General features: G+C 40.5%; 1 protein-coding gene across 1 annotated transcript in view; it reads left to right on the top strand.

The window, feature by feature from the left end:
• Nucleotides 1-7,456, top strand: part of RPS6KB1 (ribosomal protein S6 kinase B1) — a 350,261-nt gene extending 342,805 nt beyond the window's left edge. Inside the window, exon 15 of the mRNA XM_086954940.1 lies at nucleotides 6,030-7,456. Coding sequence (XP_086811066.1) covers nucleotides 6,030-6,267 — 238 coding nt within the window. The 3' untranslated portion in view covers nucleotides 6,268-7,456. The remainder of the gene's footprint in view (nucleotides 1-6,029) is intronic.
• Nucleotides 7,457-17,594: the final 10,138 nt, after the last annotated feature.

Genomic DNA, 17,594 nt, shown 5'->3' with positions numbered 1-17,594 from the left:
CAACATATCGGTCAGTCGCTGTCACCTTCAATAGTGGACGCAGGTCCACTTGCACTGTGGTAAACTCCGCTGCGCTGTCCAACAAAGTCAGCGCCCATGTCTGATTCCGAAGCTGCGTTCTCACTATCTGTGGCATATCTTGCTGTTAAAGCGGCAAATTTCTTTTTCTGAAACTGGGGTCTTTTCGGTGTCCAATCGTCCTGCTTGCCTTTACCTTCTTTCGGGCGGGGCTGGTCACGTCCCTGCTAGCCACCCCGACCTCTGCCTCCTCCACCACCGTTCGACGAGGCCGATGAGTCCTGAAAAGAACGAGGAGAGCATTGTTCAGAAACCTGAAAACGATCAGGAGATTTTATCATCGCGCAAGTCATAAACACGTTCTGTAGGTGCAGGCACCGTGATGCAGGACGCGACTCCTGTTTCTGCTGTTGTTGTTTACCCTGTTTCTGTTTCTTCGGCCAATTTTGCTTTTTAGCCTTGGGCTGATCATCCGTTTCTGACTTCTGCCCTTGGGGTTGTTTTTTCTCTTTTTTAGAGAAAGGCTCGACACCCAAACTATTGTGGCCCATGGTTTTATAAGCCGCCACAATAATTCTTGTAACTGTCGGGGTTTGTCTGCATCGGGAACCGCCAGCAAAGCATTAGACACCTGAAAGCTTACCGCATCTCCCTTGACATTCGCAAGTACGAGATCGGAAACTATGTCAAAACTGCTGCATAGGCGCATACCCAATTCAGCCGCTGCCTCAGGTCCGTGCTCATCTTGAACACGCTTAATGAACGTTGGAAGGACAGTCATTGACTGAGTGCCGAAGCACCGCATATACACTGCCGCAAAGATTTTACCCCAAGATTCACAGTCACCAGCTTCATGGATCAAGTCTTTAGGCATACTAATTGTTAGATTCAGATAAGGGGGTGGTGATGGACAGAGTATCTGAATTAAAGAGAACACTCGTACCCAGTCAACAGATCAGGGCTTGATCCCTCACCGTTTTTTAGCTCACTGCACCATCCCAGCTCAGAACCTGGCTACATGCAAATTAGTCTGTCCCTGGCCCGGTGCATCATGGGAACAGGGCAGACCAAACTACCAAGCCAGTTCTTATTCTGGAAAGGAAACAAGCTTCCGGGGACCGGTTTCTAATTGTTAGAATTCAGTGTTTCTCAACAGGAGTTGTGTTAGGAAATACGGATTCCAGTTGGTCAAACTTTTCGGCAAGCCAGAAAGGAAAATCGTCCTTATTCTGGGGGCGCTTGCCCATTACAACGTTTACCATCACAGGACTAAGCTTCATTCCGCCCTTTCCGGCTGGAAGCGCCGCAACACCTGGGGTAATGTACTGTACTAAGCGTCCGAATTACACTAATTGCGACCATATGCAACAGCCGTAAATCTGCAACAGGAACCGCTCCATTTCGAGGATGCTGTGTAAATCAAGCCAAAACAGGCCAGGTAGCGCCTGGAATAGACAAAGGACCTAACCTTGTGACTAACAAAGTGTGGGGTAGGGTGCCATTAAACCAAGCTCGATGCTGCCAAGTATTAATCGGAACGTCCTGTGTCCTATATGGAACATATTCCTGTGGCACGGCAGTGGGAGCATAAGTGTCGAACACACCAGTATTTGCGTTCACAGCAGGGAAGGTCAACCACGAATAGAACATTTCGAAAGGGTAAGCTACTTCCGCACTCACTACCATAATAACTGCCATGCCATCAACTGGGACGTTGTAAGTCTGCAAATGATTGCGCACCGCAATTTGACTATGTTGCGGTATGTCAACGTCCGCCATATTGACACAGTAAGAAAGAAGTACAACAAAAACTATGTAGCACAACTGGGTAGTAATTCAAAAGGAAACTGTTGGAAAAGAATCAAGCTTGAAAAGACCTATGTAACTATAGGCAGGTTTTGTCCGACACCACTGTCTTCCAGAAACAATAGGGAAGGGTGTTAAGGACTGATATGAGCACTACTCGAGTGTCCTGCAATAAGACCACCAACGATCGGGCGCCATGTCGCAGGGATTCTGCTCCTACACAGAACTGTGCATAGAGACTTCGACCATCAGTGACTTTGAAAATCAGTGAATTAGGGTGTGCCAAAACTCACCTTAGTATCCAAAATCCCCTATCAGACTAGCAATCAGTGTCTCATTGGTTCTTACACACCCCCAATGATTAGACAACCCAGAACATGAACTTAGAACACCTCAGGTCACGTGGAACACATGAACACTCTTTCGTTATACTAACATGCCAATCCAGAACGAGGAGTAAATGAGAACACGTGCAAGTTTGAAATATTTATTTCTAATGCAGTGTTCTCAAGCGCAGTATCTTAGCTAATACAAGCATACATATTATAAGCAACAAGGTTATCAGCATAGTTACTAGTCCATAAAATTCAAAGGGTGAAAGCATGTTGGAATGCTAAAGGGAAAAGGTCTAAATAGAACCTCAGTCCTACCCTCCCTTGCCAGTATATTATATTATATTATAGAAGGTCTCTTTGGGTTTTAAAAGGGCGGCCCCATACCTCTGGTCTTAGTAAAAAGAGATCACATCATCTTCAAAACCAACTCTCTGCATGCGGATATTCATCAAGTGTGTGTGCATGCTCTGTGCAGTGCATTATTAAACGCGCCAAAAGCCAGAGTTGGCCACAGCTGCCTATGTGTTAGGTCTAGGACGTGCGCTGATCAGACCGAAAAACAACCGCTGTGTTGAAATAACCTTGAAGGCCTCGGCACTCACTGTTCAGACATAGCTTACCAAGCAAAGCTGATACTATAGGAAAACATATTATTCTCGTGTGAAGCAAAATCATCTACTAGGCTCAAAGCATTAATAACAATATGTACCGTTTGCAAAAGCAGCAGAGAGGTAAAATGGTGTTTAAACTTCTAATAAGCTCATGCTAACTTAACACAGTGTAAAGGCAAAGCCTATCTACATGATAGGTGGTGCCTAAGTAGTCTCCGTGGCGTCATCGCGGCGCACATGACGCCAATGACAGACGTAGAGCTGCACGACGCCACCTACCGACGCGCAGGGGTACTGCTAAGCAAAAAACTTTCCGGATCCAGTCTGACGCCTAGGGAATATTCTATGGTAAGGAATCTATCACTAACTAATGTCTCTTACAAATATATTGTTACATAAGTAGTAACTTGTGCCACAGAACGAATGATGCACATCTGGGAAAGCTATAAAGTACACTATGAAAAATCCCTACACTTAATTGTAACACCTATCCCCCCTGCATTCACAGCATGCAGTGTGTAATCTGGTTTCACAATCTTAAAAACATCAATATATGCATAATAAAAAAAAAAAATTCACAAAATGAAGAAACAACAAAAAAAACGGTCACGATTTTATATCAGCCTATATATTATGTCCGAAACGAACAATTCATCTAAATGATCTCAATTAATATAGTCACAAAATCTTCACGGTCATTCAAACCTTTTGTTGCCGTTTGATATTTTTGAATCATACGGGCCTCAAGTTTGTTTAATTTCATTTGTAGGCTCGCTTTATCCAGTAACTTAACCACCAAGAGTACTGACCAACACATATCATATTCGTTGTGGTCAAAATCTTCATAGTGTTGGACTAATGGCGCTTCCTGAGTTCTGCAAAGTATTCTTGATTTGTGCTGTAGTACCCGCATTTTCACTGCCTGTGTAGTTTGCCCAATGTATGACTTACCACAAGGGCTTGTGAGAATACACAATATTTTTAGTGTTATATTGCCATTGTTGATCAGACGATTCCTGAAAGGAACGAGGATCAGGAACCCAAAAATGCTCTGGGGTCTTAAACCCTTCAGCGCGGCGCGAATTTTCACGCTGTGCTGAAGGTTCTAATGAGCCTATCGGCTCATGACGGAACGGTTCCGTCATGAGCACAGCTCAACCGACGCTCATGACGGAACCGTTCCGTCATGAGCATGGAAGGGGTTAATATTAAGGCGAGCTCGCAAATCATATCTGCAGAAACGTGTCCAGTTACGTTAACCTGCCACAAGACCCAAGCTTCTGCCGTTCATGCTTAGACCTATCCCATGTCTTTTTAGGAAAGACAAGTATCCTTTTCAGGAGGAGATTTGCCCAAAGATTGCCCTAATGGTCTGGAACCCAAACTATTACGACCCAATGATGTATAAACATCAGAGATAATAGGCAACTCACGCAAGCCGTCCACAGCCACTGCGGAAAAACGGTGGATTAGAAGTAAGGACGAAGCTTCACCTTTAAAATGACAAAGAATCATTTCGGAAACTACATGAAAATTATCCAGTGGCTTCATTCCCAAATTTAGGGCGTTCTGTATATGTTTGAGAACGTTCAGAACGCTCATTGAGGGGGTGCCATAACAGACATAGACACAGTGGCAAACACCATCCCCCAGGTGTTGCAGTTGCGCAAATAGGTAACCAGCCCACTAGGGAAGCACATGGAAAGGATCCTATGTTTCTCCAGAGGACCCTAAAGGGGAAAATCAGCATCAAGCTAAACAATTTTTTGTGCAATCCAAAAAGGAAAGTCTTCACAGTGTAGGCGTCATTTGCCCATAACTGAGTCTATAATAACAGGGCTAAAAACAAGCCCACCACCATGTGAAGCCTGCACAGGAGGTGCAGCCCCATGCAAAAACAACTGCTGGTTCTGTGTGAAAGTACAGCGTGGCAGAAGCAAAATACGTTTGTTTAGTAACGCGCGCAAAGCAGAGAGCTTCCTGCAACGTACTCTGGTTAACATAGGGAAAACTACAATAGGCCTGCATGGGACACATGACACTCTCAGAACAGTTTTCTTCATCGCCATAACATCATTGCAACGTGAAGTTCACAACTTTCTTTCCAGACAAGTTGGTATTTAGAACCCGGGCCTTCTTTCATCTGGAAGTGGTGACTCCTTTTTGCTAGTGTCGCTTTTGGAGCAGAAAAATGTTGTTGAGGAATCACACACCATCATCTACTGGCGATCAGGGTTACTGATGAAGATTTTCCGGATCCAGTGTAATACCTGGCGTATATTCAAAAGGTGAGGAATCTGTGGTTAGAGTATCCACCAGTAACTTGTTCCACAGGTAAGTAACTAGTTTATTTCTTCCTTCCAGGTATACCGACTGGCTTCCTCGAACATCTTAAACTATATGACATCCTTCGAGGGGGGAGTTTTTGGGGGATTTGGAGAATGTGATATAAGCCTTACGTACTGGGATACAGAGTAAGAAGAGGAATTTGAAGGGTGAAGGATCCACAAAGGATAGTGTGTCCTGTCCTTCCCAACGGTGTACAGTGCAATCTAGGATCCTTGACTTTGCTTTTGAAAATGTAATTTATGGGTAGAAAATAATGTGGTGATACTAGTGTGCTACAAACGTCCAGTATAAGATGCTTGTGTGTATGTTTAGTATTTTCTTGGTTATTTCCCCCTACCGTTACGAGTAAAGTAAGCAGTTGTCTTTTATAGTGAAAGTGCCAGAGAACAATGGGATTGGTTAAGAATTGTAATTAAGGACTTCTGGTGGAAGTTCCTGCTTTGTTGCTGTTTTCTGTAAAAAAAAAATTAAAAAATCTTAAAGCGCGCTATGTTGATCTTGAAGAGTCTGTTGTCCCTTAAGGTCATAACGAATTTTAGCAGCAATCATTTAACTGAGTATTTTGCCAACTTAAGCAAATGAGAGTCCTGCCATTGTCACACACTTAATTTCTGCTCTGCCAAATGCCTACTTCTTGTTGAACCCATATCAATGGCAAATGTTTGCTTCCATCATGCATTTATTTGTAAAAACAAAAGTTTACATCTTTTACAATTTGTAAAATTGTTCGGAAATAGTATAGATGTTAAAGCATAATGCAGTATTCTGTGAATGTGACTGAACACAGTGGTTTACCTGAAGCGCAATTACTTTATTCACAGAACAAGGCCCAGGTCTGTTAAGATAAAACAAAATGTGTGGTTTCGAATCTACTGTAATTTAACATCTGTTTCTCCTTCTCTTCTCTAAGCCCTATAAAGATCTCCCCTGGGGACTTCTGGGGACGAAGTGCTGCACCTGTGGCATTGAACACTCAGGCTGCCACAGAATATCCGATGGAAACGAGCAGCATGGAACAAATGGACGTGTCGGTTGGTGGCGAAGCATCAGCACCTCTTCCAATAAGACAATCCAACTCTGGACCCTACAAAAAGCAAGCCTTCCCAATGATGTCTAAACGACCAGAGCATCTACGCATGAATCTATGACAGTGCTTCTTTGTTTTCCTTGTTAGAAACAGGATGCTAACGTAGGGTACAAGTGCACATGTTGAAAGGAAGAGAAGAAAACTGGTGTTGTACAGCCTTTGATTAATTTTATCGTCAATCTCAACAGCATCAAGAATCAGTGTCCACTTATGTAGATTGGACTGTAAAGGATACACTTACAGAAAGCTTGTCAAGCTAAACTTAAATTCCTCTTTTTAATATCAATCAATGGTGCAAAGAGTACAACTAAAGTATGTTAACCTGGTATTAGAGGAGGGAGGCGTATGATGAACTGCCAGCAGCGTCATCAAGCCTTGAGCATATTTTTTTCTGTCACCCGCTTGGAAATGGCAGTATTTCAGGCAAGAAGGTGCCTAGAGAATCAATGGTCTTAATTCTTGTCTTTTTTGTGTAATTTGGGATATTCCCTTCAACTTGCTTGGATAAAGTCTGAGGACGACGAATTTACTATTCAACAAATGTAGTTCACTGTTACTGGCCTGGGAAAACTATTGTGGGGGTGGGGAAATAAGTAATTACGATATCCAGATGAACAGTAATCTCAAATCATTATTTTATATACATATCTGTGTGTGTGTATATATATACATTTTTCGTTTAATTTTTTGAGATTTTGATTTATTCTCATGAGATAACCATAACGTTTTAATCTGCAGAATTATCCATTTGGTATCCAAAGCGGACAAGTGTTAACTGCTTTAATTAAGAAGCAGAACATTTACTTGCTTCCAGCTGATTCTGATGCACAAATTATGTTTTCAGGCTAGAGACTAAATGAAGGTTTTTTGCGTGGTGTTCCAAAATGTACGTGTTTACTCAGCGCAGCTAATTGTGTCCCAAACTGGAATCTGTGAGTTGAAAACGCAGGGCTGTTCAGAAGCCATTTCTGCTACAGAACACTGGTTCAACATTTCAGTGAGATTCACACTGCCTTGGTGGCTGCCGAGTGTTTGCTTCAGATGGTTTCCCATATGGGTGTGGTGTGTAGGTAAAGATTAAATGCTACAGGGTGCTAATTTTGAAGTGGCTACAGCATTTGCTTAACTATGCGATACTTGATGAATTATTTCTCTTGCATGCTTTTCTCTTGCAGTTGAAATCACAGTGGATTTGTCCCAGTAATGTTCTTAGATGTCATTAAATGCATTTATCCATTATGTGTAACGTTTATGGCAGAGCCCTGGATGTTTTTAGCTGAAAAGTTCCTTAGGCTTGAAAGTTTGCCCCTTGCGTCTTAACTGTGAGTTGGTGTTTGCTGAAGTGTGTAGTGTTTGAAAAGGGAGAGGATTATAGGTGGACAAGCACTGTTTAGAGCACGAGACTGCTTTTGCAGTTAGGATCCCCATTGAGGGTTTTTCCAGGTCGAGGAGCACCTATTTATCATATTTTCAACCACTAAGAAAAGTTGTATACCCATTGATGGAAATACGCAGGAGGTTGGGTACATGTCCGAGTCTGCTCTGAAGCAAGATTGTTCCTGACCAATTGTGTAGTCTGCATTTACGAATGGAATACCCATTTCCTTGGTTAAGCTTTTTAAAAACCTACTCTCTAACCCACTTTTTTTTTGTAGCAAATGTAGCTACAAAATAAGTTTATCCAGATAAATACATAGGTTTCGTTCAGTTAAGTTGTGCCTTGAAATGTGTTTCGTAGCACTGGTTGCTAGAACTTTACCATGGCCACAAACATAAGTTATTTATTGGCCATACACAAATGCTAAGTGGAAATTGATTTAAGAAATTTCTGCTTCCTGAATCCTTACCAGGTACGAAAATCATGGCAAAATTGCTACCCTGTGGAGAAAGGAGTGTGGTACAAGTAGTAGCATAATTTATTTGTAAGGTGTGCATAGTTATCTAGCATACATTTGTGCTATTTTTATTAAACCACGAAAATCTCAACTTCCACAAATCCCAGTTTTCAGAGCAAATGCTATTAATGCGTTAATTGCAAAAGATAGCTGATTAGGCTGTTCAGCTGATGTCTTCCACAGTAACATGGAGTAATTTGGGACACGAGTTCAGGACTGTCCATGCTCTTTTCATGCTATAGAACTGGACATGTTATGTAACATGACACTACAGGTGCAAAGAATTGCATAAAGGTAGCTTTACCTTACTATATGCCTTAAACTATACATTTCCCTGAATGGCGCTAGCCAGATGTTTGAATTCTGTTGACTTTTTTTGTCATGTATTGTGTGCCCACATTTGTGTGTAGACGTTTGCCTACAAGCAACTATGATTGTCCATTCATGATTGCATAAAATGGTTGCTGTCCAGCTTTCCTAAACAAAGGTGTTAATCTGATTTTCCTTCTAATAGCTGCTTTGTATTGCTAGTTATTTTTTTTATCATCTCTTTAGCTACAGGATCCAAGCCATATCTCTTGAGTTCATGGTATTTTTTTCAGCTGAAGGAGTTTTTCTGACGGGAATTTGAGAAAATCTTGTTGAATATGTATTGCTTTTCAGCATATGAACATGCAAAACTACTTTAGTTTCCACTTGATTGTACATTTTCATTTTTAGATGAACAAAAACAAACTAATTTAGCAGACATGTAGATGAACTGTTTACGTAAGCTCATTGGAGCAAAAGATTGTTTCATCGTGTTTTATTGCTGCTTAAGTAATTTATTATATATCCATTGATGAAAGATGGATTCTGTTCAAGACCACAAAGTATACCCTGAAATATCTATAGTTTTCCTCTGACTGCAAGCCAGAGTTTTCAGTTTTTATTGAAACTACAGCAGCACTGTTTAAGCAATTCGTGAAAGTACTGGCATTACGTTTAAACTGTTGAGTTTAACTTTAGCCAAAAACTATTCCCTTGAATGAGGTAAAATAGTTTCTGTATTGCAATACTGCATGTGGGATCATTTGGGATAAGGAATAATATCTTCAACTAATATCCAGTCAAATGCTCAGTTTGACACTTGTCAATGCTGTATCCTCTATCTTCAACGGAGTGCACATACATTTTCAGATGGCTCTTGATTTCATTAGTTTGTCCACTCTATCAGTATTGCCGTTGCAGAGAAGATGGAACACAGGTTGCTTTCTAAGATTCCCCCATCTCAACCACAATCTGCGCTTTTCTGTCCTTTATCAAGTTGTGCTAAAACAAAACATGATATTAAGATTACCTTTTCAACGGTGCACAAATTTCAATAAGATAATTTGGTGGTGGGAGTGCAAATTAAAAAAGTATCAATCATGCTTAAACGTTAGTAGGAATGTAAACAATCAGTCCATTGTTCTCCACATGAGCACACTTTTATATATATATATATATATATACATATATATATATACACACTTAAGGAGTTTAAAAGTGTGCGAGTAAAGTAAAAGGAAACCTCTTCTGATTTTTAGGACTATAGAACGAAAATGACTATATAAGCACCTTTCTTCGTAATTTGAGCATTATTAGGAATGGGTTACAACAGGTGTTTCCTTTCCCATGGTCACATATGTTTGCTTACTGGATCTCTTGAAGAAAACCATGTGAGAATCAACACTTCTGCCCTTTAAAGGTTGGGATGGAATAAGGATGAGCGACACACCCATCTTGAATAAACTGTTTCATCGTGAGACAATCAATATTGTTTTCAGCATGTTACTGTTGCGCCTTCGTTTTTAGTTGAAAACCTTTGTCCAAACAGAATAGAACTCTGTTGCAGTTTGGGACATTGACTTCAGGTATCCTTCTGTCCAAATTGCTGTCTTCTTTCAGTTGTAAGCCAGGGAGAGGAATCCTTCTTTCCTCAATTTCAGAATCCCATACATTTGTATCGTTGTGTTAATTCAGTCAATGTCGGGGTCCTGTGACCAGTTAAATTACAAAACATTTGTTAGGTGCAAGGGCACAGTTTCAGGTGATGTTGTGCTGCAGTGCGTCCTGTTCTACAAAAACTCTTCTACAGTTATAAGATTGTATTCACTTTTTTTTACCTCAAACAGGTGTACCTTACCTAGAAGATTTAATAGGATGGAAGTACACAACCACCCTTTCCAAAAAAGCAATATTTTCAGTAATTAAGGCCCATCTCTGCTGAGGTTTTACAAATTAATTTAGACCCAGACTTGTTTAATTTGTGATGGAGGGAGCATCCTCAGTGTCTTTTTTTGCCTATTGGTGTCATCCAGTCCACAGGTAGAACCTGCTGTTATGGTGCTTTACTCCATCCAGTCATGCAAAGCACCTTCATCACAAATAGAATATGACCATATTTTGACTTTTTCTTTGCTCTGTTCTCCATTTACATCAATAACAATTTTTGATCCAATATAAAATGTGGTCAATCTGTATAAGGTGGATGGTTCAATGCATAATTTGCCTTTGAGCCGTACTATTGCACTTAACTAATATTAGTGGCATCTCTCCCAATAGACGAGTGCTTTGTTACTGTTTTATATGTCGAATATTGGGCCATTTTATTTGCTACACATTACTCTGGTGTGCTTTCTAACTTTACTATCCTTATTAACTGCTTTGGACTAGTTAAAATACAGTTGAACAAGACAGACCGCCACCCCAACCCCTTATTGATAATTGGCACCATCAAAGAAAAAATGTGTTGGGTCATTTACTGTTGCTTTGAAGTACTTGTACTGTACATTTTCCTTAATGAGATGAAAGTGCCATTTCCACCAAAAAGTTCTTGCTAGTCTTCCAATTTGGAATGTAACCTGTGCCCTTGCGATCCAGTGTCTTCTCTTGATTAAATACCACTAGTCCTTTGTATAGTCCTAGGGAGGAATTGCAAGCCTTGAGCAATCAGACTTGCAATGCAATCCACGAAAAATCTGAGGGGTATGTGATCGCTATAAGGTTCATCTACACGTTGAGAATCCTTTGGTTGGTTTGAGAGGACCCACTCATCTTTCTCTAGCATATATTTTTGGAATGGTGTACTTTGGGTGCAGAAGTGTACAGTTCACCTCCCTTAATCTGTGCAGAACAGTTTCTGCCTTACACAGGAGCGCACTAGTTAAACTTTTATATACAAGCAATCGTTAGGATTTTCCCATCTTTCATGGTTAGCTTTTGGTTAGTTGTGCTCTCATGCAGTAAGAAACTGGTTTGGGTTTGTAAGAAAGAAGTGATACCCTACCAACCGTATTAACCTTTTTGACTGTCTTATTGATCGTCTCTCACCCACCAAAATCACACTATGCAATATAATTTTCCCTGTATTTATTTATAATAAAGATTAATCAAATACAAAAACATAAATCGCCAATATATATATATATGTATATATCTAAATAGTATTCATAGACCTAGAAATAAGTCAAAGGATAAAGTTTTTCAGCTTGGTCAGTTTTTCAGATTTCTTGTCATTAAATTGCATCAATAATTCGAGAAACCTAAAGTGCTTTTTTCTCTGTGGCAATTCTTTTGATATTCAATTTGTCTTCATTTTAATTTATAGCATAATAGAACTTTTTTTTTAAATGTTAAAACAAGTATTCTTTTGCAAGCAGTGTCGCTAACTTAAATTTCGTAGAATGTGTACATTACCAGAATTCAGCGGACATCACACTGTGGAATATTAAAAGCTTATCGAGGTTAACTGTGTAAAAGTATTAGGCTTAAACTTGAACAAGATTTTAATTTGTACTCCTGTTACATAGTTTTATTAAGGTTTAATTTGTTTTAGGATTTTTTTTTGTGATGATGTTCCTCTGGTGCTTTTAATACAGTAGACCATAGCTAATTCAGGATATATTACTGCAAATGGTTCAGTGCCGTGTGATGAAAATCATTTTGGGATTTAAACTTTCATGTGTTTTAATTGTTTTAATATGGAAACTGTTTACGTGACAGACATGTAAATTAAGAATACAAAAAACATTTTACTCTTTCGCCTCACTAATATGTTTTGGAAGGCAGCAATACCTCAGTTTTGTGCTGCACCATGCAAACTATAGTGATAAATGCATTTCCATCACTACACTGGTCCTGTTCTTTGCTTTTTTTTCTTAGTAATTTTAATTCACGTCTTCTTTCTTTCCTGTAAATCAAGATAATTATTTGCATGCCTGATTCCTAGTTAAACCAAAAAAATGAAATGTCAGTTGTCTGAATTAAATCTGTTAGCCTGTACGATTCTCATTTTGTGCTAGCTTGTATTTTACTCAGCTTTTTGGCCAGGCGCCCTTCAACTGGTGAGTGCGTCTGTAACTTTTGCTGAGGGATACTTTTGTGCATTTATTAACTAGAACTAGTGAAAGCAGATTAATGAAGCACAGTTTTGGTAAGATTCATGTAATACTACTCTTCTCGGTGCACCAGTATGGCTAGTTGCCTTGAAAAATTATAAAATGTGCAGTGCAGAATCTATCCCACTTCAGTAGTATGCAAAGAGGTTGGGGATTCATGTGTTTGAAGTGTGTCATGGATGTATGTACATTCCCGATGGGTAGTTTTCAGTTACACTCACGGCTGAGTGGAAGGAGAAAATTCCTACAGTAACTTGGACCCGTGTACATCTAATATGCAGCATGTCTGGTTTTTGTAAAGAATGGAGGGTGTTCGCAAGAAGCAAATTTTAAACTCTTGCATATGCCACGTGCCTTACATCTTTAACGTTTATTGGCTTGTACCCGGACAGCCTGAAGGGCTATTTTGTATTGCTGAACCAGGCCAATATTGAACCTGAGAAATGTGAAAGTCACTTGAAATGCATACCGCTTTCCCCCGTGAGGCAAGTTGTGAGGCAATGTCTATTGTGGTGTCATACGGCATGGATAATAACATTCAGCTCGATGACAGAATTAATAGCCTAAATTCTAATTATGATTTTCAAAATCTTATATTTAGATAAATCCATGCTATTCACAGCTGCAGCACCTAATAACCACGCACTTAAATTACATAATCGTATTCTCATCTTGAGCTTTTTGATGCATGACCTTTAAGGTTGGCCTCTTATGAAACCAGGCTTTTTGTGGACCTTTAGATTTCTTCTAGCAGTCTGTTTTCTAACCTTCAGCATTTACTGGTGTTAAGTCAGTCAACTTACTGTTTTCTATCTCAAGCTTCCCATAAATTGCGTTAGTACTCCAAGATCTGGTGGCGGGACAAGTCGGGTTGGGGTTGCAATATCATTCTTACTTTTTGAGATGAGGTCTCTAATTATTAAGGCCCTCCAATGAGTTGGGTGGAGAGGTGAACAAAAGTTTAAGGTGAATATGTTTTGTAATTCAAGAATTGGGGTAAATGTGCCTAATTTTCTAGTACTGCACAGTTGAGCTGTGAAGCGGTTTGTATTATGAAAATTGTATACTATTTAGTTTGTTCCAATTTATCAGTATTGCGGAGTGTTCACACAATTGGAAGTTACTTAACTGTCTGCAGTTGCACACATATTTGGTTACAAGTATGGGATAATGCACGTGAAGTATTACCATAGTTGTTCTTTGGGATTAAGACCCTGATTTTTAAAAGCCCAAAATTGCCTCAATACTTTTATTGGTAGTATTTGTGCTGTGGTACAAATGCTGGCCCTTCGCGATTTGTATTCCATGTTCTTTTCTGCTATATCAAGTCGGCTTTACATCAACTTATTGCCTTTAGAAATGGACAAAAAAAACGTCCTCAGCTGCCTTACAAGTGGTGTGAGGGAAAGAACATTGCTTTTTAATCTTATATTACGTTTTTACTGTGAGAACCTTACTTGAGTTCAGAACGAACAGCTGTAAATAGCAATTAAATGAAAATCTGAGTAAACACTTCAGTTGTTGACTTTGTTTTTGTCCTGTCATAATGTATTAGTTTGTTTTAATTGAAAATTGTTTAGTCTTTCCACCTGTGTTTTGAGTACTGTATAATATGTGGGTTTGCATTTTTGTTCTTGCACTGCATAAACGTTTTCTTCATTGGAGCCTGGTGCACACCAAGCCTTTAATGTCTTTCCTAGACCAAGCACTCTCGTTCCTCTTTGTTCTATGGACACACCTATCTTACTTACCGGTCTTTTTCATTTGCCTTTATTGGTAAAGCGTTCTTTCACCAAATTGCACCATGGTGCAGAGAACAAAAGGGAAAAGGAAACTCCAGCTAAGACAATTAGACGTTTTTTAAATCCTTTGTGAAGTATAAAAGATCCTCTGTGTTCCCTTTATTTATTTGTAAATTGTTCCAAAACTTTGGCTCAAAAAAGCAGAATGATTGTTTCCTCCATGCAAGATTTCCTCATCTTGGGAATAAGTGAAAGCAATGTTTAAAAGGGTGTGTATATATAGAGGCGCACTGCTTCATAGGAAACCGGAGACCTGATCATCTCATACTTTTCCTCATAACAGAGATCTCGTGAGTAATACATAGATATGCATTTAAATTGAAATATTTATTTGGTGACTAACCAGTGATCTCTTTTCTGAATTTGCGGGAGAAATGCTAACATATATTTCATGCGACCCAAAGATACGCTGTTACAATAGTCCAGTCTCAAGTGTATGCAAGTCACTACCAAAATGTCATGCTGAGATTTAGTTAAGAACGGCAAACCCTTACGACATTTGAAAATGAAACAAGATGTAATGACAGAATCCACGTCTTTTTGTAGTGTTTAATTTTCCAGGTACACTCCTAAGTATTTAGAAGGATTACCAAGATTACTGTAGTTGGCCAAAGCATAGAATCTAAATTCTCAGTGTTCTTCCTTATAAGTATTAACTCTTTCTTATAGAGCTTTCTAACTGTAAATTCCCCACCTTTTGAATACCCCACAGGCATCAGACTAGATCTGGAAACTTTTGTGTGGTGCCTCTGCCTGTTTGTAGGTGTTGCTTTGTGGCTCAGCACTGATGCCGTTCTGGAAATGTTTGGCGCCCATTCCATCTCGTTGACATCAGTTCCTTTCTGCGCCACCAGACATGGAACCAAAGCTAATAATTGTCTCTAAGGCAGTTTCTGACAATATTTTACTATGAGCAAGGGATAAGCCCCTCTCTAGACAACAGGGTTCAAACTCTGCAAGGACTGTCAAAAGCAAATGTGACGGATCCTCATCAGGTTTGCCCATGATGCCTAGACTTGAGCCACAACTGTAAAGCCTGCAGTGGGTGCTCATCAATGAACCAGAAGGCCATGCGACACTGCAAGGTGAAGCTGTATGTCACCAGGCATCGGAATTCTCCACGTCCTGACCGGTCCAAGTCCAAAGGTCTGTCTTGGTTCCGTTCCTGGTCTATGACCCACAGGAGTTAATTGTCTTTGCACTGCAAATCTTTGTGTAATTCTAAGAAATTGATACTAAAGTATGCCCTTTCCTGCCAATATCGAACGCCTGAGAAGGCACGTGGGAAGTCCCATGCCTCTCGATCTCGCTCCAAAAGTTGGTCTATGTCTGAATCTGTCCCGCGATTTGTCCCAGTACAACCCAAGTTTCTAGGGCAATCTGCAACACAGAAGCATATCCAAGAGTTCTACTAGGCCATGCTTTAATAATTTGGATCCCTTCTGGTGCGCCTACTTGCCTTGTGAAGCCGAGAGGTCCTCTATCTGGGATACCACCAGTGAGTTCCCCCTCTGTGCCTTTTATTCACTGTTTTAGCACCATGGTCAAATTATACCTTCTGTGCGCTCTATTGGTGCTTGTAATGTTTTACGTTTGCTTCGGTCTAATGATTGTCGCAGCAAACATGTTTTATATTAGAATGACACTGGTTCAATAAATGCTTATTGAAAAAGTCCCCAATGTTTATTCTGCGTCTCTCTCTGAGACTAAGTGAGCACGATTGACTGAGCGAAAAGTACTGTACTGTTTCTACGATCCCTGAAGGTCAAGGGTTGTCATGTTAGATGGTTGCCAGAAACTATGAGCTCCTTGGTAAGGTTCTGGGGCTTATGGTGGTACTGTGAGCTAGCTGGTCTATAGGCTGACCTATATTTTGGGAGTGTCCGGAATCATTTTAGACATCAATCACTTGGTTTATGTTGTCCAACAAACGCACAGATCCTATCTGTTTTTAGGAACTACACGGCACCAGCACAGCTTTAAGTGGACCTCCTCGGTTGGGGTGTGGGGTAGTACACTTTGCTGTATCAGGTGGTGAATTGGAAATAGGTCGACACTGGCCTATCTATATATATATATATATATATATATATACATATATATACATATATATATATATGCCACCCATCTCTTGGCCAACAGTAACATCAAGTGCAGGAATTTAAATGCCATTTTTGGCCTTATAGCTTATGGATGTCACCCAACAAATAGCGAATTCTCCAGTATTCAATCTTTCATAGATTCACATGCTTGTATCTTCCCCGTCGTCATGGTGGGAGTCTCCGGGTAAATAAAAACCATAGCAGTAGAAGAAAAAACTGCTTGAAACCATAGAGTAGTGAAACTGGAGGGTAACCCCTCCTCCTCATTATGTGGCCCAAAATACAGCCAATCAGCAGCCAGCACCAGCCTACACCATTCCCAGCAGAGCCACCATACCTCAGATTTCCAACCGCCTTCGTGTGAGAAGGAGTCTCCCTGAGCTCTGCTCAGTTTATTCTCTCTTCACTGAACTTTTGACCTTTTTCAGTTGGAAGTCAGGTACTGTTCTCTTTTTTCTTGTCAAGTATTATTTCATTCATGATGTCTGAAAGCTCCAAGAAGAGCCTTTTCAGAGCTTGCAGATCCTGTGGCAAGGCCAGACTATTTTCTGAGGATCCTCACAAGGAGTGCTTGTACTGTCTGTACCCCAAGCATATTCCTAAGGACTGCAAGTATTGCCGGACCTTCTCTGCCAAAACTCTGAAGGATAGAGAAGCGCGCCTCTTATTATGGCTTCAGAAAAGGAAAGTTCAAGACTCGGAGTCTGAAGGAGAAGCCAAGGGACACACCTCTAAAAAGCTAAAAAGAGGGTCCTCTGAGGAAAAGGGAGATGTGAGGAAGCAAAAAGCAGGAAGAACTAAGGAAGGTGAACCTTCTACTTCACTCCCTCCAACTCCTCTCAAGCCTTCCTCAGAAAAGAAGGCTCCGTCGTCGGTTCCGTCGACGAAATCTGCTGAGATTCCAGTCAGATCGCCGACGAGGCCGACGACGACGACAATCTCGACGACGACAGCTTCGTCTACGTCAACGACAACTCCGTCGACGGTGAGTGCCAGACCTTCGTCGACGGCGAGATCTTCGTCGACGAGCATCCCGTCGACGATGCGGATGATTGTTCCGTCGACGGCCCCGTCGACGACGAAAAAATCGTCGGCGATGCCATCTCCAACAAAGATAACTTCGACTTATATTTTCGTAAAGAGGATTGCTCCGTCGACGAGCAAAAAA

Source organism: Lissotriton vulgaris, chromosome 2_1 (genome assembly GCF_964263255.1).
Source record: "Lissotriton vulgaris chromosome 2_1, aLisVul1.2, whole genome shotgun sequence".
NCBI classification, from domain to species: Eukaryota; Metazoa; Chordata; class Amphibia; order Caudata; family Salamandridae; genus Lissotriton; species Lissotriton vulgaris.
This window is presented reverse-complemented; position numbering and strand designations above follow the sequence as displayed.